This window comes from Amblyomma mixtum, chromosome 2 (genome assembly GCF_055824585.1).
Source record: "Amblyomma mixtum isolate Tamu chromosome 2, ASM5582458v1, whole genome shotgun sequence".
NCBI classification, from domain to species: domain Eukaryota; kingdom Metazoa; phylum Arthropoda; class Arachnida; order Ixodida; family Ixodidae; genus Amblyomma; species Amblyomma mixtum.
Genome location: NC_143013.1, coordinates 305,041,237 through 305,069,224, shown reverse-complemented (window position 1 = coordinate 305,069,224; position 27,988 = coordinate 305,041,237). Strand labels below are relative to the sequence as shown.

General features: G+C 44.1%; 1 protein-coding gene across 1 annotated transcript; it reads right to left on the bottom strand.

The window, feature by feature from the left end:
• Positions 1-272: 272 nt before the first annotated feature.
• On the bottom strand, positions 273-27,939 carry LOC149364774 (neprilysin-1-like). Its single transcript, XM_089570192.1, has 21 exons — positions 27,771-27,939; positions 25,710-25,824; positions 24,887-24,985; positions 23,722-23,883; positions 21,652-21,738; positions 20,763-20,977; positions 19,035-19,238; positions 17,460-17,550; positions 15,967-16,096; positions 12,956-13,181; positions 12,234-12,332; positions 12,051-12,128; positions 11,770-11,882; positions 7,764-7,822; positions 6,132-6,183; positions 5,954-6,021; positions 4,028-4,158; positions 3,143-3,208; positions 2,169-2,270; positions 1,225-1,301; positions 273-515 (listed from the first exon to the last, which is right to left on the bottom strand). Exons 2-21 carry the CDS (start codon positions 25,801-25,803, stop codon positions 416-418), a joined length of 2,253 nt encoding a protein of 750 aa, XP_089426318.1. The 5' UTR covers positions 25,804-25,824; positions 27,771-27,939; the 3' UTR covers positions 273-415.
• Between the last annotated feature and the right edge of the window lie 49 nt (positions 27,940-27,988).

Here is a 27,988-nt window from a genome sequence, read left to right as displayed (position 1 = left end):
CAGTTTCAATGGGGCGGACCGGAGCAGATGGATATTAAAGCCCCTCATTAGCATCAGCAACAATATTGGAGCTTTAGTACAGATGAGCCGATTCGACATGCGCGACAGCATTTCGCCCTGCTCCATGGACAAAAACATGGCGTCCACTGAGGCTAGAGTGCGCACTCCTTTAACATAGCTTGCAACTGTGCATTGTATATAGCGATAACAACGGTGTGTTACTGCGGTGTTTTTATGTGAGTAGCTAACATTGACAATCAGCACGCAAAATGAACATTGTCTAGAAATGCTTTATATGTGCAACAATGACGTAGTGTTCCTGAGTGACGACTAGGACGGTGGATGGTGCGTGGCGCTGCAGGGCGAAGTGGCTTTGGGACGAGACTTCTCGTTACTTTGATCCATGCTTTTGGGCTCACCATAGGACGCACTTTCTCTTGCTGTGCATGGGAGAATCTTTGGGGCAGTTGAATGCCTTCGAGAACTCGGGCATGTTACTCAGGGGCACGTTCACCCTAGAAAGGGAGAGAAGATACGGAATAAAGGAAGGGAACGGCTCTGCTAATTACTTGCTGTATTCTGCATTAACATATTTGACATGTGTTCTATCTCAGAAACACAGCAGTCCCTTGTGCGAATTAGTCAAGTGAAAAAAACTTAAAAAGCCGTAAACGGATTCCGCATCCACGGATCTGATGCATTATGTTATGGATCTCGGTAATGATTTTATGTCCCAATGATCATATTCACTAGCTGCAAAATATTGGAAACCATGTTTTCATAAATTCAACGTATATGCGGCCTCTTTTTGTGTCCACTCGGTGATTTTAGCACCATAGGCTCATACGGCGACGAAAACACTTCCTTACGAAGATGCCTTTTCTCTGTGACTTTATTCACCAGTGCAATGTGATCGCACCGTTTAGCACATTTCTGGCGTCCTGAATTCGGCCTTCATGTAATACGATTTCGCGCATTTTGTTACGATAAGAGACTTTAATGCTCTTTGCATAACAGCGCGTGCAGATATTAACAGTTCTTTTTGCCTTAGGGCGGCTTTTAAAAAACCGTTCCTAGAATGCTTCCTATGAGGGCTAAATACATTAAGCCTCGGTAATTGATTTTGCTTCCAATAATTCTGGGTAGTTATCATTTCCCCAAACTTTTTGCACTCTATTCTTGAAAAATAAATGTCGGTTTTCATCCGTGATTTGTTTCACGTACCTGTATCTTGATGGTGCGTGAACGTCGAAGTCCATCTGTGACTTCAGGCGCTTCGGTCGTGGGTTGGTGCACCATGTCTGTACAATATGAAAGGAAAAGAAAAAAGAACGCAAGAAGCATAACTGACCGAGTCTTTTCCTATAGCTGTTAAGGTATACATAAAAGATGCCGCTCTTTTCCCCTCGCTGATGTGGACAGGACAAGGATTTCAATTTCTGGTTCTCGGTGAGGTGCAAAAGAAAGAAGAAGGAATGGGACAATGCCGCGGCTGTTCAAAGCTGCATGCTGCGATTAGTTCACAATATACAGCGATGCCATTTCTGTTCTCGTATTCGCTCGACGAGTGTTCCTAATAAGACGGAGTTATTTCAGTAAGGTTTCGCTTCTTAGGCGTGTTGAGACAGAAAAGTCCACTGTTCTTTATACGTTATGCTGGTACTGGGCCTTGTAGATATTTTAGCGGGGCCTCTCCAAAATATCTACCCTACCGCGCAGCAATTAATTTAGACATGTAACAATTAAAAGCAGTACGGACCTGCCAACGCGTTTATTTTCCCCATATTATAGTTCTATGAAAAGCAATTAACAATATAAAGCGTGCCAAAATATAATGGCAGCTTGCAGCAAAAAAAAAGTACCAAAAAATGACAGGGATGCATGGTTGGCGACATAACGCGGAAATCTGATATAGGTTTTTTACGTTTTCTTTTTACCGGCGTTATGCGCTGACGAGCCCTTTTTAACGAAGTAATTTACCTGTAACGCTGAACATTACTTTTCACGCTGATGAAACACACAGGACCACGTCAAGGGCGTCCAAGAAACACCGGTCGCAGAGGTCATCGCTGGGTGGGTCGCGCGACCTTCGCCACTCGTGGTTGGGAACAAGGCTGTAGGCGCATTTGGTTGCCATGGGTAAAAAAACAAAAGAAAAGCAGACTCACCAGTGCCACCGAGATGAAGAACAGCTGATCGGCAGTGTAGTTCTGGAGACCGGGTAAGGACTGCAGCTTGTTCTTGTGCTTCTTCGCCCAGAAGCGGTAGGCCTGCAAGGACATGTAGGTCATCAACATGCAGTGTTTTATGCAGAACTTGAATATCTGAGGGCTTGTGTCGTCTGAACACCGAAGTCTCCAAAGAAACAGGTCGCGCGCTGTCGCTGCTATTGGAATACAGCCTTTTCCAAAAAAAATGTGACACGCTCTCTCCCATTTTCCCGAGAGTAAGTGGAAGTAGCGGCTCCTCCCCTTACGAGTTGAGAAGTTCTTGGGCTGCCTAAGTAGCCCCGTTAAGTGGCCTGGTATGCCCAACCCGGTAGCCTGTAAGTTTTTTTTGGCATATGTTGTAATGCTAAACACTTCCCATCGTACAACTTACGGTTAATGGTTAGCTTCTAGGATTCCTTCGTAAGGGTCGTTTTCAACGTATTCTTGATATAGGCGGGGTTTTAGTGTTCACGACACAGTATTGTCCACTGATTAACGCTTATATTGCCGGATATACCCCTCCGTAGTTCGCCGCTAGAGGAGATGAAAAAGAATATTCTACCTTCAAGATGTCCCTATTTCGTGAAGGTTTTCAGCAGGGGCCACTGCAGAGTGAAGGCGCATGGGAGATTGCACCACCACATCCCCAGGAGGCCTGAGCCCAAGCAAGCTCGACATAGGCAATGAGTGGTATACTCAAGCATTCTGTTCTATTTCTGCTTTCTTCATACTCCTCATCTTTTTCCTCATGGCATTACAACAAAGCTACAGTACCTTCCCTTTCTTCATAAAGTTTTCCGCCTAGTTTTTGTCGTCTGTTCGTCGAGATAGCACCTTACATTTCCATCGCACTTAACTGTCTGTAATGCAGTCAAGTGCGGTGCAATGAATGTAATGAGGTTTCGTTTTTCATGAGCACAGGACCTACTTACACGGTACGCCTGGTGGATGCCACCATTGTCTGCCGTGTTTTCTCCTTGCGTTCGCTTGCCAGCAAGCTGATGAGAAGAGGAAGGAAATATGAAGTTTAAGCCGGATTTTTAAGAGCACGCGTAGACTGCAAGTTATCCCGTGAAGTTGCAGAGTGCTTAGCATAGAAAAACACTTTTGCATGTAAAGTGGTCATCTGCAGTCTATTCTGAACGTACTTTAGATAGAAGTAAAAGAAATGACGATGCTAACTAAATGAGAATTGAAATTTGCGAAGTTTGGCAGCCAGGTTTTAGGGGCCATCAGCACTGTGTTTAGCATTAGGAAATTAAATAATCACAGCCAGTTGACTTAGCAGATAAATACTCTCCCATTGGGTTTAATTTCTGAGGGAGATCTGAATATAGTAACGCGAGTCAGCTTGTGCAAAATCAGCTGCAAGATTTAATTATAACAACAGAGTATTCACTACCAGGACAGACAAAAAATTTCGTGCTGACTGAAATAGTCGCAGTATGGTACGGAAGTGTCAGCCGATTTGCGCAGCTACGACAAATGCGAATATGTGCGCTAGCAGGTTGCCACCTGCCCACCATTACAGGTTGGTCATGTGTTACGAGACCAGGCTTCAGACAAGCAAACACACAATGGCTAACTGCAAGGAATGGGCGCTATAAGTGCTAGCGTGTTAAAACGCTCCATGAAAACCGCTCGACACCATAGGCAGGAGAACCTCCTTTCAGGGGCTTTCACCACTCAGTTCTTGAGCTGTATACGAATATCTTGATCAGAAACAACCATAATACTTAACGAAAAAGAGTTGCCCACCAGCATTAGCTCACAGCTATAAGTCATTGGCTGGGGCACACAATGAGACAACCCCTCACCTTCATCTTGAGTCTTTCATCCGTGATGTTGCCGTACTGCTCCTTGAAGCAGGTCATCTTCTTTACAAACTTCTCCTTGGTCCTGTTCGTCCACCAGTTCATCATGTTACCGATGCTGTCAAACTGGCTTCCTGGGGTTGAACAAACAAGGTCCAGGTGAAAGACTCCTTTCGAGAAGAGTATCATACTTTCTTCAAAACTGAGTAACTTCAAAAAACGATAAAGCGCCAATTTTGGAGTTCAGAAACTTCACAATAAATCGAAAGTGTTTAAACCAAAATTGGTAGCGGGTCCCGATGAGACTTGATTTGCATTTAATAAAGTTCATTACTAGAATTCCTGCGAATTTTTCGGGCGCTTGAGAATCATTTCGCGAATACGGTTGTCCCTCACGAGCCGTCGTCGGCTTCGCAATCTTCTCCGCGTCTGTCGCCAAATTTCGTTAATCATGTCACATTTTTTTTCTGCATGCGTTCCTAAAACATCGCAAGATGTTAGTTTTACCTGGAAAGGCACAGTGCTTTGCCATTCAAGTGCGGCCAGCCAGAATACAAGGAAGCTTGTAGTTATACAGCAAGTCTTCCGTCGACTCGGTGCTAAATAATTGCCGCTTTGTGTGAAGGCCGCTGTGCAACAAGACACGGCTTTCCCTATACGTTCTCTTCTAGATCGTTTACAGCTTTCTTAAAGGGTCTCCACTGAATTTTTGTTCTTACTAAAAATCAATTTTATGGCTCTTTTTCTGTGTGTTAATATTTGTCCGGCAACAAAATGCGCATTTATTTCCGAGAAAACTGAATTTAAATATTTTACTGCTACTCGAATAAAATTCGTGATGCCCATACAGAAAAAGGAATTCATGTTAATTGTTTTGAAATGAATAGCAGGATAGCCTTGACTCTGGGATCCGCTCAAAAAGACTGTGTCGATGGAATGCAGTTTACTTGCAAAAACGGCTTGTGATGGCTACACTTGTATTTCTGTTTATTCGAGATGTTGGCCATTAGTCATAATGGTTTGGTTTGGTTTATGCGGTTTAACGTCCCAAAGCGACTAAGGCTATGAGAGACGCCGTAGTGGAGGGCTCCGGAAATTTCGACCACCTGGGGTTCTTTAACGTGCACTGACATCGCACAGTACACGGGCCTCGAATTTCTCCTCCAAAGAAATTCAGCCGCCGCGGCCGGGATCGAACCCGCGTCTTTCGGGCCAGCAGCCGAGCACCATAGCCACTGAGCCACCGCGGCGGCCATTAGTCATAATGAGAAAGGGAAAGAAAGTTAGAAGAAGGAATGTAAACAAGCCTCGCTTAAGTAGTGGTAAAAGTTCTCGATAAAGTGATTATCATGTGTCCACTTGCGATAGTCGCCTGCAACGCCCCATGGCAAGCCCACCTTCTTTAGGGTATTTAATTTTTGGCCTTTTCTAGCGCACAAAAGCTACACTTTCAGTGCAAGTAGCGTATTTTTCCTTAGAATGACGTACAATTAATCGATACATGACAACTTGGACCTGTCCTCAGGTTCCTTTAATGTTCGCAAAGAGTATCTCAAGGATTCAATAATAAAGACCCTTGTACAGCCGGCCAAATCTTTAGCTGGCGTGCGTGACGGCCACATTTCCCGTGCTCCTGCAGGTTATGACGGAGCAAACTTGCGAAAATATCAAAACTAAGCACAGACTCACTAAGCTCATGCTTAATATTGAGCTTTCTACAAGTTTGCTTCATCGCAAAAAGCAGGAGCGCAGTAAGAGCGGCCGTTGCGCACGCTAGCTAAAGATTTGGCCGGCTGTACCCGTTGGCTTCCGGTGCCTCCGCACTCACTCGAGCGACATGTACCTGTAATTATAGGCTGTTGTAGCAAAGACAACAGCGAGATAAAAATGGAGCGGCCGAGGACAAAAAAAAAAGAAATAAAATCTTACCGGTGTCATCAAACGCATGTGTGACCTCGTGCCCGATGACCGCTCCAATTGCGCCCATGTTCATGTACCTGACAAAAAAAGACAAAACAAAAATAAAACTACGCTTTTTATTCCAGTTTGATGCACAACATGCGCAGCTTCAGTGTAAAAAAGGAAGACTGACAACTTTGAAACGTACATTGGCAAGCCGTACTCGAACACTGGAGGCTGCAGAATCCCGGCAGGGAAAGCTGGAACAGGAGCGCGGAGGAACTTTTAAGCCATTTGCTGCTAGCCTGTCAGGCAAATATTGTTCGTAATTGCTGACGCAGAGGTACCGACTGTGTATAGGAGGTTAGACGCAGTAGTGTACCTCTATGTAGCCGTTTTATCTGGCGCTAAAAGGAGTGTGGGGGCGAAGTGGGGAGGAAGGGGCTACTAAATAACTGTTGCAGCTGAGCTCCTTTGATGCTCTTTCTGCCTACCAAGGAGAATAATGTTAGCATCAGTGCTGACACTCGTGTTGACTTCGGTATCAGGGTGCAGTGGTTGCGCCCATATCTGCAGCGGTTGTCGCCCGAGAACTCAAGAATTAGACGCATAACCACGCCTTTTTTGTTTGTGATCAACTATACAGGGTGTTTCAACTAAGACTTTCTGCAATTTTTAAAAATAAGCTATTTGAATTAGATACGCGCTTTTTCTGGCATAGGATTGTCAGTGGTGTAGTCATCATAATTCAACTAAGACGTGCTAACTAGCAGGCTTGTTAACCAATATTTAATAGTTAACTTTTAAACTATTACCGTTGGGCTCCTTAATTATTGAGAGGCATGCAGCCCAACGTAAGTAATGTCCATATCCGTTTTTAGAATTTCGAGAACGCGATTATCCTCGGCGCTGTGGCCCAACAAATTTCGCCTACATCGCGCCAAAATACATGCGGTTTGAGAAGCTTGCAGGCAAAGCAACCTCTCCAGTGAACCTAACTCGTCGAAATAGCCAAAATTTGTTGGGCCACAGCGCCGAGGATAATCACGTTCTCGAAATTCTAAAAACGGATATGGGCATTGCTTACGGTGGGCTACATGCCTCTCAATAATTAAGGAGCCCAACGGTAATAGTTTAAAAGTTAACTATTAAATATTGGTTAACAAGCCTGCTAGTTAGCACGTCTTTGCTGCATTATGATGTACTACACCACTGACAATGCTATGCCAGAAAAAGCGCGCATCTAATTCAAAAAGCTTATTTTTAAAAATTGCAGAAAGTCTTAGGTGAAACACCCTGTATATGTATGTTCCTTGCACTAATCTGGATCACTGCTTATTTCCCTGCCGAGTGTACCTTTAAACCATAGGTGGCGTTGTATAAACTCCCTAATTCACTCTTGCCCCCTTCCACGTAGTGCACTATCTGGTTTACGTTGGACCATTTCCATACCCTGGATCTTCTGAGTGCTCGATCTATCGCCTGTAAATAAAGTGACTTCCACTCTCTTATTCCCTACTCGCTGCACCACAGGAAGGAAGAACTCGTTCTTCTTTCCATTATACTGCGATAGCGATAATAGGTTCATTTCTCCAAATCGCAGCGTGTGGGAGCTGAGTAGTGCCTCCATCTTCCATAAACTCTACACATCGTAAACTGCTGCTGTCGCAGTTTAATCGCATCAGTTAGTATGTTCGGCAGTCAATTTTTTTCCTCCAACACTTCACCCGAAGGACACATCTCTTCATTCGAGTGCCAAAGGGAAAAATGATAAGCCTTACTTTGTTCCCGCCCAGTAAGACATATCTTGCCCTCACAAAAATGGCAAAGGTATACTTACTTATACCATTCACCTGTGGATAATAGTATGCGTTCACGACAGCAGGTCCAGACGACCAACTAGTAAGAAAGAAATGGAAGTTTTACTCAGCAACAGCTACTAAAGCATTCGCACAGTGGCTTGAAAATTAAAAGTCAAGTCATGAATTCAACTAGTAAAACCATGGCAACACGGCGTTCTTTGTTCGTTTTTACGTTTGTAGTCGATGCATCAAGTATACACCGGGTACCTAGTGCGGTTGTCAGCTCGCCAATAAAGAGCTATGCTCGTGTGTCATGCTTTCGTTTCGTTGCGTGTGTGGGAACATTCAGAAGGAGCGCAGTCGTTGCAAGAGGTCCTTGGTACAATTAGGATCTTTCGGACTTGTTGACTGCCGAATTTGTCACTCTTTAGGCAAGTAATTTTCTCTAAAAGAAAAAAGGCTCTTCAATGTTAGTGACATCCAAAGATGAAACCAACAATCCTTAGAACGCAAGTGTGTTAGTTTCCAAGCCAGTGCCAGTGCCGAGCGCAAACACGGACAAGGCAACATAGTGCATAAAAACAGTCATCACAAACAGAGGAGGTCCCTGAAAGTGCTCGTCGCTTCAGCTCTCAACCAAGTGGTTACATATTACGCCGGTCATTGACCCCGAGCAGAGGGCGCTGCACTCCTTGCTGCTTCAACAAACACACCGTCCCATGCGCTTCCTGTTTTCTCTCTTGAGTCCGCAATGCCTGTCTGAGACACTGGGCGTGCCTTGTTGCTTGCTGCTTTGCATAACGCGCCAAGCAGGGCCGAAAAAAAAGAGCAAGAAAAAGTGCCTGTTGAGGCCCTGCCTAAGGGTACGTTATTAGACATGTGGGGGAAGCTGTGGACAACAAAAAAAAATAATAAAAAATAACGGCTTCCAAGATTTCATAGCGTGGGACAGATGTGGTGGCATGTCGTGGTGTCGGGGAGAATATATTAAACTTTCTATTCCTTTGGTTTATCTACCGAAATTTGCTAGTTATTTGTCTTTTACTGGTGCGTCAAGACAAATGGCACCTGAGTGTCCGCTTTCTTCAATGAATTTCTTCCGCACTCACTGCAGCCTTTGAGTGCTGGTTTCTTTGTTTGCAGCACTTTGAATTCGACAGTATACACGAGCTCGGTCTCGCTGCATCGAGTGATCCTTTTTGCAACGCCGATCCTATTCGAGGAAGTGAGCGGACGCTCGAAAGCGCAATATGAACGAACCATTCAACCTGAAAGAAGGAACAGCTGTGTGCAGTGCGCAGCTGCTGTGTGTGCTGCGTGAACTGCTGGACTTGTTTTCATTGTTAAGAAAGCAGGAAAACATGGCGTGGGCTCAGCTACGCGCGTTGTGATGTTCCTGTTTTTAGCTGTTCGCCGTCTCAAAGAGTGAATGACGTGCCTTGACTTGTCTTCGTTTTTTCTCCGGTTTCTTCTCAACTGCGGTGCTAACTACGGATAATCCGCAATTCACCGGGTTATCCACGTTCCACTGTGTATAGGCGGGAGGTTCTTCGTATCTCATTCTAAGAGGCTCCCATAAAGCTCCATCCTATTCAGCAAGAACTTTTATGGCGTCCGTTTTCAATCCCTGAGCGCGTGCTGCTCCCGGCTAGCTTTTCACTATAGTTCCTGTTTTAGGAGGTTGCTGCTATGGGATTTGGCAGCAAAGTCATAAAACAGGAGTCGAATGAAAAGGGGTCGCCCACCTTAATGATGCGTACTATCGGCCATTTCGTCGCTGGGGCATCGGTTGCGGCCTAGCGCGTATATCCTTTTAGCTGCGTCGCTTTCTCCGGACACAGGTCCTCAAAGAGGTCTCTTCAACACGTTATAATAAAAACGCCGGCAAAGGTTCTCCGAACGTGAAGTTAGCGGACGCTGACATTTATGCTGGTGTTTCAAAGCGATACTGGGTGACTAAAAGTCGGTCAGTGCGTTTCTGTCGGTGGTTTAGCCCGTAATGTCGCCTGTATAACATACTGCTCAACTCCGAGGAACTGCTGATATGTGCTCTCCCTCTGAGCTCAACACACGCTATCATTAAATGGGCCTACTTCGTTAGTGCCAGAAAGACAACTTCCCAGAATCGCCTCTTCAACGTTCAACATAAAATACCTTAGTCAGTTTCCCTAAATATTGAGCCATTTTATCTAGGTTGCAAAGAGTACCATCGGCAGGAAAGGCGTTTTCCGACTTGTTTTCTCTGCATTCTCTTGACCTTTCATAATTTTTTCTTTACGACATATTCTTGGATAACTCTGTGTACAGGGTGATTGTTTTAACATTTATAGATTTTTATTTTGTAAAAAAAATGTGAGAGATACTTCGGTACAGTTTGTTGCGCTGGATGGTACAGCAAGGCAGATTTTATGTATCTCATATGAATCAATAAATAGATGATTAATTAACTTACTTTAATAGACTTTATTTTTGAATTTAGGTGGCGAGTTTATGTGTGAAATTGGTGGCCGTCACCATCGAAGCTGAGCTGTGTTTTAAAATTTGCTTAATCGCTAATGTGTTTAGAAATAACCAACGTCAAATATACGTATTTGAAAGCTCGTTGAGTTGGCTTTCTCGCATTGCAAATTTATAAAACGGCATCTCTCGCATTTCTTATGCATCGAATACAGGAACAGTTGGTGTATTTGATGATATAGAAGAAGTTAACATGATTTCCTCGATGACACCACGTGCAGCAATGCCATTTTATATTTAGGTAATGCGGGAAAGCCAACTCAACAACTTTTCAAATGCGCATTTTTGACGTTCGCTATTACGAACCACATTGCCGATTTAAACAGGGCTCACCTTCGATGTGGACGGTCATCAATTTTGAAATATAGCCTTACACCCCAAAAATAAAAAACAAGAAAGTTTATTAATTACTTTAAGTTAATTAACCACCTAATTATTGATCCATATGAGATACACAATGTCCGCCTTGCTGTACAATCCAGCTCAACGGACTGTACTGACGTATCACTTACAGCATTCTAAATAAATATCTGCAAAGGTTAAAAAAATCACTCTGTATATTATTCTGCGGATCTCTTTCAATAAAACGCCACCATTTCAGGTGGCACTTTCGAAAGCAGTGTAGAAAGCTATCACTAGCCAACGCCTGGGGTCTGCACGCTCTCACGAAGTCGTGCCCTCATGCTATGCTATTTAGCTTTAATAAGCAACTCGACCGGTTGCTTTCAGCTGGGTACCCCTGCGTGGTCATTGTGTCTGTAACTGAAGCCCTTCGAAAAACCTAGCAGGCCATGTTTGGTAAAAAAAAAAAAAAGCGCACTGGAAAAGTACTCAGTAAAACGTAAAGAGGCGCTGCATGCTCATAAGGCCGCCCATCATGTGAAGAAAGTGGCTAACTGACATTGCGTTCCAATGGCGTTTTCCGCTTCGAAGAAGCGCGCCCAACTTTGCTCGCGAATTTCGTGTGCTGGAAACAAGAGCGGACGTAAAAACAAGCTTGCAAAGCGGTTTGTCATCCGCAGTTCCGGGGTCGTTTACGAGATTCCGTTGACCTTCGGGAAGGCCTACATAGGTCAGACTAAGCGATGTGTTAATGATTGGGCGGGGATCATTTGCGGGCATTAAGGCGTGGAGGGACTAATTTAGCAGAATATTGTGCGGACTGCAGAGCATGTGAGTTGCGGTTGAGTGAGATAAAAAAACCTGGGCAGGGGTCACGACAAGACGGCACGTGAGCTGCTGGAAACGTGTCATATTAGGAAGAGTAGAGATAGGTGCATTTGTGATACGTCTGTAAAACTCTTGAAGGCATAAATCAAGTATTGTGAATGTTTTAGAGGATTTTTTTTGGTGACTGTTTCACTGTATATTATTCCGTAATGCACATGTCTTCGATTCCGTATATTTGCTGGCCTGGCTGCAAATAAAGACCGATGAGAGTTAGTGCTTGTTCTGTGTCTTCCTATTCCTTTCGCGCGTTTATCATTTTTTGCGCTGTTACTCCAAAATTCAGGAAAAGAAACATACTCGTCCTTCCTGCTGTAAGGCTCGTGCAGTGTCCGTAGGTTTATCCTGGACCACTGTTTCCGAAATGAGATATAACTGAGAATGAAAGGTTGTCCGGGCTCTGCGTCAATGACCTGAAGGAAAAAATGTGTTTGAAATCATTCTTTTTTTTTTTTGTGACCAATCGCAGACACAAGCAGGCGCACACATACACAAACACGCACACACGCACTCTGACATGTATAAAGGTTAACACACAAATTAATGGACAAATCTTATTCTTTGGACCTATATGATCGTACCTCCTTGAACATGTCGTTCAGGTAAGTGTCGTTGAGGAGAGCGTCCGCGTATCCAACATGCGTGACCATGTTGTCCAACTGAAACAGGCGAAGTAAGTGGCAGGCATGTGGTAAGGAATCTCGTGTTCCATGCTTGCATACTTCCTTCTAGCAGACAGCATCGCAAAAAGAAGAAATACTTGCTTTTTTAAGCGCATGGTTTTTCGTTGACTTGTCCATCCAGCGCGTTTTCTTGATGCTTTTCCCAAATGCTTCTTTCAGTTCTCCGACAAGCTCAAGAATCTGTTGCAAAAATGTTTTATGTATTTAGGGCTAAACGTGAGAGCACAGAGCATATCCTGATTGTTTTGTTTTTCGCACTTATAATCTTTACAAAACCGAGATGTTCGAGCTCTGTGACCGCATAAATACTGGGAGAATAGCTTGAATTAGGTAAGCCTAATGTTAGCTTAAGTCTCATACTGGGCTAGCCTAATGGTCCTGCACCAATGCCGTCAGCGACCTTATGTGGCACAATGTGCTAATCATTACTCGTGATTGGAGTGCCATGAAAAGCTTAGGAGGGTGCCGGTGACTACAATAGCCTGTTAATAAATCACAATAGGCATTAAGCATGCGCACAGTCTGAGACTTGAAAAATACGGATTTCTTGTACACACTGCCTCTAAACACTCTCTTACTGTAGCCGCATTGCAGCCGGTTCAACCTTCGTCATCTTATGACCCATTTATATGAACTAGGAAGGTACGAAAGAAAAAAAAAGAAACTTCCTACCGAAGCACAGTGAAATGCAACGCAGTGTCTCGTCGAAAACTGTGGTCACTTCGCTACCGCGTCCCTCAGAGCTATTGCTATCGTAATTTCTTTCGGAAATTTACGGTTATGGTTCGCTCACGAGCACTTACATCTTTCTTGGCCTCTCTGCTGAAGAAGCGCTGGATGTAAAGCCTTCCGGTCGGGTAGTCCATCACGTCGCTTATGTGGTAGACGCACCTTGTCGACAAGGGGATGTCCCTCTTGACGCCACGGGATGCTTGGCTGATCTTGAACGACAGCTCCCGCATATTCGGTAGCGCTATGCTGCCGAAGTTTCGGATGATACGCCAGACCATGTAGTTGTAGGAAGAATGTCTGCAGTGTGAGAGAAGACAATGTTACGTAAGCGGGAACAACCTCTTCATTTTCTTGTGGCTGTTTTACAATCATTGGTCGTGGACGGTATATATTTCTCGGGATTTCATGTGGAACGTTAGCCGAACTAAAGAAATATGATGTGTTCTTCAATATTGTTGCGGGGAAATACTATTTACATTTATTTACAAGCGGTAGGTGAATAGTTTTTTTTTTTATTCGAGCTGTTTGCCATCAGGCATAATGAAAAAGGAAAAGAAAGTTATAAAAAGGAGTGCAAACAAGCCTCGCTTAAAAAGCGGCACAAGTTCGTGATATAGCGATTATCTAGAGTCCACTTGGTATAGTCGTCTGCAACGTCCCATCGCAGGCCAACCTTTCTTAGTAAACGTCGTCTCACGGAAGCTGTAGCCGGGCAAGTCCACAGCAAGTGTTTTTCATCACACTGGTCGGGCGCAGCACCACAATGGGGACACTTGTCTGTCACTTCGTAACCTTTGTCACGCCACCGATGACGCACACAAGGAGTCAGAGCCGCTCCTGCCCGAATCCGGCGCACAGATACCTCCTCCTCCCGAGTGAGACTCCGGGGGAGAGGGTACGAACACGGAGGAATTAGAGCGCGTGTTCGCTGACGCAAAGACTGTTTCTCGGAAACATGGGACAGGAACGGATCTGAGGGAAGAGGGGAAGGTGGCGGGATATCGGATGTGTCAAGGTGTGTCATTGCATCCACATGAATATTATGCGGATCCTGGGCATGCCCGCGAATCCAGTGTATACAGGTGAATAGTTCCTAGCGGCGAGCATCAGGAAGCACCAACGCCAGCAGGAAGCACCAACAACCTCTTCTTCTTCGTGCTACCCTTTCACGCGGGAGGCTACTTCCACTTCCTCTTCGTCGTAGCATGACCCCCGGCGGCATGAGCGCCGTCCCGGCGTTAGGCCGGTGATAGAGGAGCGGCGTGGTAGGGCTTGAGGCGCATAACGTGAACAATGTCGGTGGGTGGTGTACATGAAGATGATGCAGGTGTATGAGGAGCAACTTCATACGCGACATCGGTGACCTGACGCACAACACGATAAGGACCATGGTAGGGAGACAAAAGTTTTTCAGAGAGACCGACGCGACGGGAAGGGGACTACAGAAGAACGAGCGAGCCCGGTTCGTAGGTGACATGACGACGGCGATTATCGTACAATGACTTCTGCGCTTGTTAGGACGCTTGGAGCCGAGTTCGGGCGATTTGGCGAGCGTCTTCAGCTTGAGCAATGGCGTCCCGGGCGAAGGCGGTGACGGGACGGTCAGCGGATGGCACGAGTGTGTCCAATGGCAGGACGGCGTGTCTGCCGTATAAGAGATAGAACGGAGAGTAACCAGTTGTGTCATGCCTGGAGGTGTTGTAAGCGAACGTCACATAGGGCAAGGCGAGATCCCAGTCTTTGTGGTCGGGGGAGACGTACATTGACAACATGTCTGTTAATGTTCGATTCAAAAGCTCGGTTAGCCCGTTTGTCTGTGGGTGGTATGCTGTGGCAATCTTATGCTTGGTAGAACACGAACGCAGGATGTCGTCGACAACTCTGGACAGGAAATAGCGTCCGCGGTCTGTGAGTAATTGACGAGGGGCACCATGTTGTAGAATAAGACTGTGCAAAAGAAAGTCAGCGACATCGGTCGCGCAGCTCGTAGGCAGCGCACGGGTGATCGCATACCGAGTGGCATAGTCTGTGGCTACTGCGATCCACCTATTTCCGGAATCCGAGGTCGGGAATGGTCCGAGGAGATCGAGCCCTACACGGTGGAACGGCTCCACAGGCACGTCTATAGGATGCAGAAGACCAGGAGGTGGTGCCGAAGGCTTCTTTCTGCGCTGACAAAGGTCGCAATAGGTGACGTAATGCCGGACTGTACGGTATAATCCAGGCCAGTTCGTGCGACCCTTTCACGCGGGAGGCCACTTCCACTTCCTCTTCGTCGTAGCAATATAAAGACATCAAGAAATTGCGAACTTTTACGCAGACAAAAGAAGGATGATGCGTGAAAGAACTCTCAGACTTCCTGCCTTCTCAAGAGAGAAGCATCCGATGTTTCCACATAGACTTGCCTGTCAATCAGCATATTATCCAGGTCTTTATGATGACGTGATCACATATGTTCGACATTTGATTACGTGATTCAGTTAGACTTTGCAAGGGCGCTATCGTGATGTGTAAACATGGGCGAATTTATGGATGTCTCCTGCAAAGGACGCTTGCAGGTAGGGAGGGGGTCGTATTTGCGCAATGCATTTTGTGGGTCTCTCGAAGCGCTGACGAACTGGATTTCCGCATGGAGCTCCCCCCTCTCCCCTCCTCTGACACAATTCCGCCACCGTGTATGAAAGACGGCGAAAATCTGGAGTTTATTTTTGCCATATTTCTTGACGGTACGCTCCTCCACACGCTTCTACATGTGTGTCTTATCGTACAAGGGATGGAAATTTAACATTATTTGGCAGTGAAAAGGCGCAATGTTGCTATTCCAAAACTGAACTCTGGAACTTGAAATTGCAGCAGCTCACGAAAAACTGTGGACCGGAACGAACACAAGAGTTTTTAGATGCTTAAGCAGCGAATGCTAATACATGTAGCTAAAAGTACTACATCTGCTTCCGTGTTTATTACTTTTTACTCTCTTCTTTCTGGCTTAGCAATTGATGAATAGAATGACGATTGTACTGTGGGACTCAGTGTGTCCTAGCGTAATGAGGGTCAGCACGTTTCTGAGAACGTTGTACCTCACCTGGAAGTGTTCCTTACGACGTAGTCGACCAAGGTCTTGAAATAATACAGCTCGCTCAGAACCACTGGCTCCTGCGGTGTCAGTGTTATGTTCACGCTGTCGAAGAGGCGCTGCAGCATCTGTAGCCAGTCTACCTGTGGTGAGAATTAAGAGCCATGGGTGATCACAACCTTTTGGTGGAGAAACAAATATTCACTTGTTATTGTAATTTTATTGATACCGCTGCTTCGATTTGAAGAAATCCAGATATTTGACGCTGGTAGTAAGGAGCAAGAGTCGGTAGACGGCGGGTGTAAGGTAGGAAGTATGTTTCTACAGACCCATCGTGCTTTGATGGCTCCTTTGAGAAAGCTCGGGATGTCAAACTTGGCATTACTATTGCTATACTCCCGATATGGTTTACTATGCGCTATGGTTTATTGGTTATGCGATATGGTTTAAATGACAGCAGATGAACGTTTTCAAAGTAATTCCTAAGTACATATTTGGCTTTCCTTGTACACTAATGTTGGTTACAAAACTCAGGAGCGACGCTCAGATATAGCGTCTTTGATTAAGCAGTGAACAATTTGCCTGGCCTGTAAAAACTAGCCTTCATGGGCCACATACAATTATTTGCATAGAAGGGCTTGGCCGCAAGCCGTATCACATAAATGAGACGACCGTTCATCATGCTGCTTAGTACAGACACAGTCGCGTTACTTTGTTGAGTCATGTACAGGCATGAGTCCTTTGCACAGGTTCCTTTGGTTTTAAGAACCGGTCATTCCAAATGACAATTCGTCCACGAAAATTTCGTAGTCTGTCTGTGTACTGTTGATATATATCGTTCACTCCAGCGTACTTCCTGTCCTTCAGAACGCCACATTGGAAGTTTGAACTGCAACAGAGTAAGCACCTTAACCTTCCCCAGCCCCCAAAATTTCAAGGATGAGGGGCATAATTTGATAAACAGTGCCTTTTGATGAACACTTCGGAAATTGCACTATTACAGTACCTTGCGTCCACCTCAAACTTTGTAAACAAGCCCAAAATTCCGAAGCAAATTTGATGGCGCGAACATTTCCGCCCTTCTATCAATAATGTGGCTGCAACAAATTGCTGACGAAAGCCTGAACACTTGCCGCAGAGTACTTAACAACGAAGGCGCGAACCACTTTGTCGTCTTAATTGTCTACATAACTCCGGGCAGCCTGTTCCAAGAGCCGGAGCAAAAACGCATGAAGAAATGTTACCGATTATATTGCAGTTGTTTACGCTTTACATGTTCTGCACTACACTATGAAGTCATAGCCAGTGTTCGGCTTTTGCAACCGGAACTGAAATATGGCAGAAGATATTCAGTTATAAATTTATTACCGCGCATACATGTTTACGAGTGTTTACGTTTGCGAATGTCATGCACATCCCTAGAAATAAAGAACACGCAGCTGAAATTTCAAGTCTTCACTGTTTTTAACTCTGTTTGCTACCAAAGTGTTCCTTTGGAGAACTTACGTGTTGGGAAACATTTTTGAGATCTGCAATGGTCATTCTGAAGTAATTGATATCGCTTCCAGATTTGTTCTCCGCATCCTCCAGTATCTGGAACGTGAAACAAGGAAGTTTAGGAGGAAAACTTTTCATCTACACATTAATTTGTCGAGTAAGATCCTTCGCTCAAGGTCGAACTTTACTCCTAACAAAGTGACCCATAGGAAGTGGAAAACGCGTACGACACGATATCTGGGCATCAATCCCTCAGTTATTGACAACACACATCGTAAGCATTATTAGGAAGCATCTGGGAATCCCTGTTAAACATTGTGTAGCGGATATCAGGGATTGACATGTCGTAATACGATACCGGCGCTCGGGACATTGCACATGACCGTCTGAGCCAGAGCGCCCGTTTCCGCCAAAACACAAGCATGCTATGGCGGCGAGCGCACACAACGGATCACATGTATCGGCGCGCAGAACACAACGCACACGGAGCCGCTGCGCCCTCCGCTTACGCCGCAGCATATTACGCGGAAATTAAGGATGCTCTTCTTTTTTTCTTGGCAGCAGTTTAGTTCAGGTTACTAGAGTAGAGCTGGATACCGCGAGATTATTAATGGTGGAAACGAAATCAAATCAAAGCGGAGTGCCTTCGTGAATAAAAATACAGAACCGGCCACTCATTACTGTCCACGCGTTCTCTTGTTCAGATGTTGCCTTTGCTACACGCTTTGATTCAGGCCATTGCTTCAAATAGTGGTCGCATATTTCAATGAAGTAGCGTAAAATAGAGCATCACTTCTTTGAAATCAAGAAAACACAGACGCCACTTATGGCGTTTTCCAGAGTAGCCTCTCAAGCAGTGCGGGCTGACCCAAGGTCGCCTACAGTGCTTCTCGTATCTTAGGAACTCTTCGCATGAGCCTCACTCAAAACTGTAAGACGAACGCATCGACACGACGTCTCGAATGGTGCACGCTCTTTAGATGCTGGTGAGTATGGTAGAAGTGGCAGAAAGAGCGAGGTTGCAGTATGTAAAAAAATAACAATAAAGAGGAAGTTTCTGTAGGCAGTTTTGCACTTCTTGCTTAATACCGCCTGAAGCGTAAAAAGACTCAGATGTGAAATGTCCACTACGAGTGCAGAGTTGGTAATTAAGATATAGTTAACGAGGCTTTACCTGCCAAAATAATACCGAGCGCCAACAGATCCGCTCTAGTGGAAGTTTCCGGATTAATTTCAACTATCTCGGGTTTCTCAGCATGCATCACAGCCTCTGTACACAGAAATTGTTATGTTCCGTCACCGTCTAAATGCAATCGCCGCGGCCGCTACATCGACCTCAGCGACAAATGGTCTAGTCCCTTTGCGTTACCGCAGCGATTGAAAGTACGCAGTCGGAGATGGATTATAAATCGGGCAATGTGCCTCGAACGGTGTGCTGGACTTTGTACAGGGAGGCCTAATAGATACTCTATCGAAGCTAGACATATCAAGTTATCAAGTTATCAGACATATCAAGTAATAATTCGCAGTAGTTCGTCTGTCTTGAAAGTGAACGAAGCGGTCATGCCGCGTGAGCTCACCTTCGTGACGTTGGCCTCAAACCAGAGGATGTCAAGCACGACTTCTTTCACTTTCTTGAAGGACAGCCTCGGATTAAAAGCCTTGATGCAGGAAGCCATGAACGTGAGGTAAGCCAGGTCTCTCGTGCTGACCCGATGCTTTCGCTTTCTCGCGCTTCGTTTTCTGAACAGGTACAGTTCTGATTTTGCTGACGGCCGCTCTATCTGAAAGAAAAGCTCGTTCGGTTCACTAGTACTTACTCCGCAGCTGACATTTCCTTTCACAAACCTGAACAATGCAGTCTGTTTTTATTTATTTGTATTTAGTTATCATGTTATCTTAACTGTGGTTATCTGCGGTCAAACTTTACCAAACGGTCTTATTAGGGCTAATGTAATTCTCGAGTAATCGGATAATGGAAGAGTCCTTGTTTTCAGAACAAGGCTTATTCAGGGTCAACTTCCTAGCTGTAAGCTCAGAACAGATGTGCTGTTTCTTCAGGAGTTCGTCGTCGAAGGCGTTCAAGTAACATTAAATATCATTATAATCATGAAACAGCTCGCTTGCATACAAGGACGAAACCTCTCCCAGCAGTCTCCAATTATCTACCTGGGCAAATCTATCCCAGCAAAGCTCCTTGCCGCCTCTCACCAATGAGCTTCTGCCGACAATTACTCCGCGCTGCCTTGTCTCAGTGTCTCTCCTCTCACCTTCATTCTTTCAGCTAGGTTATCCTAATCTAGCGTTTGATATCTAATTCGCGGTGCCCTCTTTGTCTTTTAACTTTGCATTTACAATATCCCTTCCCATTGCTCTCTGCTCTTTTTCTTAGAATGCTCTATCCGGCCTCATAGATGGCTGTGCTGGTATTATGCATCGGTTATATACTTCTCTTTTAAGGTATGTCAGTAAGGTTGAGAAGCTGGGCCGCCAGACTGTATTCTGCCCGTTGTTATTCTTCTGCGAATTTTCTTCTGATGGTCTCAATCTAAGATAAGACGAATGTGTTTCTTCTACGAAATGCTTACATGGCTATTGATCTTTCCGTGAACCAAATTATTTGCAGCAATTTGTAAGGACCATATCTAGGATGTCGTTATAGGGTGTACATTTCTTTTTAAAGTGATTCATTATAGAATTGGGATCCATTGTCAAGCCTCCCAGAAGAACCAATCTGTTTCGTCGGCTGATTGAAGTGTAAAGCTGCTACGATTCTGTTGCTAAATACCGCAGTAAACATGTTCTGTGCAGCAGACAATAAGTTATAGTAACCTAATAAGCTATTTAATAGGCTTATAAATCATTATACATAATTAAAATAGCAAGCAGAAAGCTAATTAGTTTATAACTGTTTACTTTCTTGGCGTCACTTTTCTGGTAACTGTGCGTTATGCCAACATTACTTGATACTTCAGGGGCAGGTGCTTTGTACTTTTGTGATCTCTTAGCGCGTTATTCAGTAATTGGATATAGCTGTTTATCCGACCCTAATGTTAAATAGCACCATCTTGCCGTGCACACGAACCATAGATGTTTGTCTTAATCTTGATAATGAAACAAGCACATGCAGGCATTGATTGATGCTTTTGCAGTTTGTTTTTTCCTGGAGCTATTTTTTTTTTGCACACAGAGTCATACCTTCTCATACTGTTATGTAACTAATTGCGCTTTCACAAACAACACAACATTCTCAAGCATGTTCTCATTTCTTAGTTACCGTTTGCGCTGGGTGGTCATCGATGACTTACACTGATAATTTTGTCTGAGACGTTCTTGGGGTCCTTGTCTACGCCTATCACAAGGAGCAAGTTGACGGCGAACTCGGTGTGGATCCTGGTGTAAAGCTGGTCCCAGGTGGGCAGGACTTCTCGCGTCTTCGGCGGAGGCCAAACTGGCCAGTACTCCCCGCCGATGCGCTTGAGAACATCGTAAAATGCGTAGAACTGTGTCTTCTCCGGAATGGCTGCAATATCACGCAGGCAGCTTTGCAATTTAAAGCCCTGATTAACGAGTGCACAGAAAGACGGAATCTTCGCTTGCTTGTGATGAAAATTTCTTGCTTTACGCTTGCAGAGTTATACTACTGCAGCGAAGTGTTTACTCAATGGTGACGACAATGAAAAAAAAAAGAAGTTTCGTAATAGTAATTCAAAAGTTTCTGCGCTTTGATTTCTACTCCTGCTACGGCAGCGCGACGTTATTAGGAAAAAAAGCGAAAGTTAACGAACTGTATTCTGCTGGTGTCCGAAGCGTAGTTTGAGATCTCTCCGAGCGGAATATTAACGAGAGGAACGCATGATGTGCTGAAAAAAATCTCAGACCGAAGCACCCGCGACCATGCACAATGAACCCGTGACAGTATACGGAAATTGTAATCCCTGGCGTTCGCTAGCTTCGCTATGAAATATGTCGAGAAGAAATTCCGCTGTCTCTCACCAGCTCGGGCTAACACATTAACGGAGCAATTTCGCCAACACACGAAAAAGAGGGAGGGGGGGGGGGGGGTAGAGATTCGATCTCATTGCGACCACAGGCGCATTGACGTGGGAACTATTGCTAACAGACGGTACATAAACACTACAAGTCATGCTGTGACTAATTACTGGACTGCTAGAATTATTCACCAGACAGACTTACATGTGTTTATGCAGTTCTTGTAGGAAGCGAGGACTTTGTCAGTTGCATTTTGGTTTTCAGTCTTGTATGTTCCGTTCTCGAATATAACTGTTGTTGAATGAATGGCCGATGTTAGTCGAACATACACGCTTGTCCGCATACTCGAGCAGAAAATAAGAAAACCTCGCTAAGAATGAGAAGCCTCACAATCTATCCGAGGGAATTTTTTAGTATATTTTGTTAAAGCTTGACAAAACGTTAGCAGCTACACACGTTTCGCTGATGCTCTCATGACTGGTAATAACGCGCAACCATGCTCTCAAGGGGGCCAGTTTAATTTTCGAGAAAACATACCCAACAATTCTGGACAAAAACATTTTTGAACAGGATCCAGTTTATGAACGCAATTTTTTTATGTTGTAAGATTTCACGATGACAATCATTATAACCGTAGGTCTTTCGTCGGCAGGATTTAATTTTTTTGCTGCTAAGTTTTTACTATCGTCAAAAGCTCTTCCAATTGGTTTTCTAAGGTAGTCTTAACTGCTTCGATGCGAGCGATAGAAAGACTGTAAAAGAAAGATTTTGTTACACATCGAAAAAATGGACCATTGCCTTCAATATTTTCATAGCAGTACTTTATAATATTCCAATATTCATTTTTTTTCCGAGAATGTTGGACATGTATCGCTGTAGCTTAATTCAGCCCATTCAGCAAAATGGCAGGCGTCGTCATTCCCAGAGTGTTAAGTGTTACAGATACTGTGTTTGTTAGTGTTAGTTAGTGTTTGTTAGTTAGTGTGTTTGTTACCATTAATTTGCACGTAAAATAGTCATTTCCCTTCGGATTATTTCCTTCATTAATGGACTTGTGCATTTGAGCTGAAAGTGTAACTATAAATTCAGTGGGAAATGGTTAAGCGCATACCATTTAACCATTTATTTTTTGCCACGCGATTTGTAGAGGTATGAGGAGCAGCTAGTACACTTTTTTACGATAAAAGATGTGCCGTTCACAATCATGGCTACGTAAAAAAAAAACACAGTTGTGGACATCTGCTTCTGATCAGTAAATTAATTAAAATGGTTAAAAATAGTTTCCTTTTCCCTGCCTAGAGAACCCTCTCTCATATGAGAAACCAGAAAAACAAGCAGATGATGGATAAAAATGGTTGTTGCGTATATACGCTCACCTAACGATCGAGTGTCAAGAAAAGATGGTGACATTTTTGTGGCAATCACCAGGGCGAAACTATTTCCAAAGTTAATGGTCATCTTTGCCTTTTATTTCAAGCGCAACCATCTATTGCTTATAAGTTGAAATGGTTCATTATGTATGCTTGTGTGCTAGGATCTGCCACTTTCTGACATACTGAAAAAAAAAACACTGTTGTGTCTGTATAATTATCCGGAACTGAAATAGTACCTGTGTAATTAAAGGGACACAAATGATAAAATGAAGTTGGCCTGTACAGATAGGTTAAAACAACAACAAATGCGCTGCTTTCACTGAAAACGAAGCTTTTATGAGCTAAGAAAGGCCATAAAAATAACGCACAGGTGTCGCCACCCTCGGACAACTTTGCAAATAAAGGGAGGTACGTGAAAACATATCACAGATCTCAGAGGCTCGGCTACATCGCCATTCACTTCAGTATAGTGATCATAGAGTTTTTTTTGGTGCAGAGGCCACGAGCTGAAATCGATTTTAAAGAGCAGTTTTCTCCGCAATAAATGAGTATTTTGCTGCCGGACAAACATTAGCATAAGGAGAATGAGCCACGGAAGCTCTCGACTAAATAAACGTTTCTCATGAATTTATTCTTGCCCTGAGTGTCCCATCAAAGACGAGAAAATTCCTTATAAAAGTTTTATTAAGCAAGAAAAGGCTTTATATTTCTGATCCCTCGCTTAAAGACGTAGGCCAGCGTGTTAGACCATCGAAAAAGTAATTAACTAATTGATTCAACGAAGCTTGTTATTATAAACTGGTGTGCTTAGCTTTAGGTACCACTTGTCACAAACCACAGTGCGTTGATACGCCTCATTAATAAAGACCAGAACATGCGTACGCAGCAAAGGGCGACCTACATTTCAGTTTTTCGGTGAGCTCGTCGTCTATTTCTCCCAGCACGCTGGTGGAGCTTTTGTCGTCCGGAATGGGGTTGTAGAATATCCAGTTTTGACAAACGTGGTCGTAGAAGCTTTCGCACGGGTTGTAGTTCTTGTTTAACGCAGCCGTAATGTATTTTGCTGCGTATGGTGTGAGTAGAGATGAATGTTCAATATTGACAGCGGAGATGAAAGTTCTATTTTTCATTGCAAAAATTTCAAAATGGCGTCGCACATTTCTTAGATGAACGTCAAGTATTGTACAGCGGGTGTGCCACTTTGGTTTCCGAAAACAATGCTATAGGGCCACTTGTTTTCATAAAAAATATGACTCGTCAAACAGCTACTGTTAATCAGTGGTTTTCCACCCCAAAGCCGAAATTTTCCTTATTGAGACCTGAAATTCTCTATTTAAGGCCTTTTTTTTTCCCTGGAGGAGATTCAAAACTTCGTCAATTTTAAAAGCAGTTGACAATTTTGGTTTTTAAAATTCCCCGAAGCACCAAAAAAATTTCCTGTTCACCGGAATTTTCCCTTCCAATTCCCGGAAGAAAGAAGCATTTCTCGAATGAAACATCACTGCATCTCTGCATTTCGTGATCACTGCATTTAGTGTGACAACCAAGAAAAACCAGCAAAAGAGACACGTATACATTTTGAAACAATGATAGCTGCAGTTAGTTGGTGAAGATACAAAGCTAATGGAATACTGGTACCAAAGTTGTTTTATCCAGTTTTCTGTCGCAAAAAAATTCAATGTACTACATCATGCATAACGCACTTCATATTGATCTCTTCATGTTGATCAACATAAGCAAAATATACATGATACACGTTAGTTTTAGCGCGTCCTTTGCTGCTGTTCCTGTTTTGCACTAGCGACAACTTTAGACGCAACTACTCTGAGTTTTGGATCTTAAAGAAAGTTGTGACTGCATTCTGTGGGACTTGTAATTAAGTCCACTTGATGATGCTCACCCCGAGGTGCTTTCTTCCGGCTGCAGTTATGACATGTCGGGTCAAATAGCGTTTGGCACGCAATGCAATGCTCAATGTCTAAATGCTGGTTCTCTACCACCTCGAATAACAAATAAGCAGCCATTGCAAGTAGGAAAATAAAAGTAAACTACTTTGTGAGACTCACCTCTATATTTACACGCTTTCGTCTTGCAAACATTTGAGGTGTTTGAGGTAGCTGTCAATTTAGCCGGGTGGGCCATCTTGGTATGTGTGGTGTTAGCCACTGAAAACAAACGTAATGTAAAGCAAGGAAGCGGCCGAGCGTAATCAGTGGTACCAGTGGACGAATTCTAATCATATTTTCCTAATCTCATGTCAGTGCCGCGCTTTCTTATCTACAATAAAACAACCAAGAAATAGACGACAACCTGAAGGGATATTGTGAAAGAAGAAAGTATGTTTTTTTGTTTTTTGCATCGTAGTCAGCTACATCTTGATTCGATCGTATTTTGGGTCTGTTGATAAGGCGAGTTTCAAGTCGCACAGTTAGGAATATGGGTAAGTTGAAGTATTTGGCGTAACAAACAATTGCTAAAATAATTGCAGAAAGAGGACCAGAAATTCGGTACTTCCTCTATGGAGACTCGCAAGAGACTAGTCTTGCGTATTTTTGTACTTTTTGTAGCCTCACCCACTTGCGGAGAGGCCGAAGCCGTTTAATAGCGGTGCACTGACTAACCGGCCACAAATTCCTAGCCGACGGCAGCGACGTACATATATGTATCCAAGTTGGCATCTACCACATGCTTTTCAAAATGATAGCTTATTTAACCTGAAAGACCGACTACTCACACGTACGATTAAAGCGCAGCTCAAATGCATTTAATGCAACGTGGGAACAAAGCCTACCGTCTTACGTGTAATATTATAATCGAGAATTCTGTGCGCGTTACTTCCACGCTCCGAGCTGGAGGACTGAGTGCCTGAAAAGAAATAACCAGCCATACCCTTGGGCGCGCGTCTTGCATCGGCAGGCGCTTGCGATGTTCCAATGGCAAATATCCATAAAATAACAATGACGTTTAGTTCGCTTCTTCTCATTTTCCACTAATCATTCGTTTCCTGGCAAGTCAAAAACAAAACTGGATTCAGTACAACGTTCGCAATAGCAGAAAACTGCCTTCAAAGTGAGCGGCACTGATGAGAGGTAATGCTTCTCGTCGCCATATGTTTCTAGCTCGATTTCTTCCATCGCTCAAGTGTTCGCGTATGTCCCTCACGCGGCGTTAAAATTGTTAATGTCACGTCGCAGCTGTCCACACCGGTCAGTCGCTCTCCACAGAAGGACGTGTTATTCGACGTCTCGCCTCAGTTTAAGGTTGAATTCAGGTCACGAAATTTTATCACTTCGTGGTCGTTTCGTCCACTTCATTTTCAGTCTAATTCTCTTCCCGTAATGATCTTCAATATTTGATTTTTCTTAATATGGACGAATTGACTTTTGTGCATGGCATCTCAAGAAGTAAATTTACCCCTGTCTAAAAATGGTGATCAGTCTGCTTCGTGCGATACCATTGTCAAGGTATCTGACAGCTAAAATTACTTGTTCTGTAGGGCAACTACCAAAAAATTCAAAATGTTTCCAAGCGTCACTGCCGTTTATTCTGCGTAGAACTAGTTTAGCCCACGCTTATTGAACAGAAACATTACTGCTTTTCTTCAGACAATACCCTATGCTTCTGCAAACAGTTCTGTTCATGAGCTTTCCCCAATTTCGTCTTGTTTTGCTCCTCTTATTATGGCATTACGCATTCAATGTGTGGAGATATCATGCTGTACATTCATTTCGTCCAACCTGACATCTGACTTTTAAACAGTATAAAACGTGGCTTATAGATGAAACGATCTGCGGGCACATTTTTATTTTTATTTTATTTCCCATGCAGTGAGGTGAAGCGGGTGGGAGAGAGTGGGACGACTCTATGCCTTAGTGTTTTGCGCAAGAAAGGGGTACCACGTGTATGCCGCTACTTGCACCTTTCATTTTAGATCAGGATAATCTCTCTATGAAGCATTGTTTACATTATGTGATCAAGCTCAAATTTTTTCCCAGCCTGCACGCATCCTATTTGTTTTAGTAGTTACATAAAAAAAAAGCGAAATTTCCGGTGCCCTTAGCTACGGCTTCCCTCATAGCCTTTGTCGCTTTGGGACGTTAAACCCCACAAAACCAAAACCAAACCAAAAGCATACCGTCTAAAACTCGCGCACTGACGTGGAGGTGCCCTATCTTTTTGCGAGTGAGGATTCCCTGTCCAGCTATTCTCCTTACGAAAATGATGGACATAGCTAGATGTCCAGAAAATGTTCCTGAAAGTTCAGGAGACTCGCTCAAGGGGTCGCCCTCACCTCAGTTCACAGCGCCTTAGAGACAACGCCTCATTTATTTTCCCTCACATATTCATGTACTACATTCCCAGTCAAGAATTCACATCCACTACACAACAGGTCTCTTTCTACTTACTTGTACAGCCCGGTGAATTGGCCTACGACATCGGCTGGGCCTTTTACAAGCTGCGTTAGTTCAGCAGCTAAAGCCCTGCTTTGTTCTGCTTGTTCATTTTCTCACCCTTCATTTAATTTACACATAAAGATAAACAGACAACAGGACGCTGAACAGCCGGTATACCGATACCGCGGTAAATAAATCAACGCTACAACGAAAGAAATTAACATCAAGTAAAGGAGAGATACCACGACGTCGCTAAGGCGCTCCTTTGATCGCTGTGAGTCAGTACTGATCTGATTCGTAGCCGCTTCGGTTACACTGCTCAGTTGGCGGCCAGAAACTACAGCATTTCTGTTCCGATATTTTGGTACATGCTATAATGCCCCGGGTGCCCATAGTAAATACGTCTTCGAGAGCAGCGCGTCTAGCGCTCCATAAATTCTATCGTAAGACCCATAAACGAGGTTAAACTGCGTGCTAAGCCTCGATTCGTTTTAAGTCTTTCCTCGCAATGATTAAAAACCAGTAAAAACTGCTCTCGGCGACGAATGGTACTCACCCCTTGGTTTCCTTCTAGTGACTCTTCGTGCGAACAGACATCGCGGCCATCTTTGCAAGTGATCTGACGTCGTCGTCGCCCGTAGACGACGTCGCAGAGATTGCCGTCAAAAAGCCGCGGCCTTTTCGACCGCAGCTGCCGGCCTTCTGGAGGCGATGAAGCAGGCGCCGCGTAGATTCCCTTTGTGTTCCGCAGCCAGCAGGTCTTCCATCAAGAGG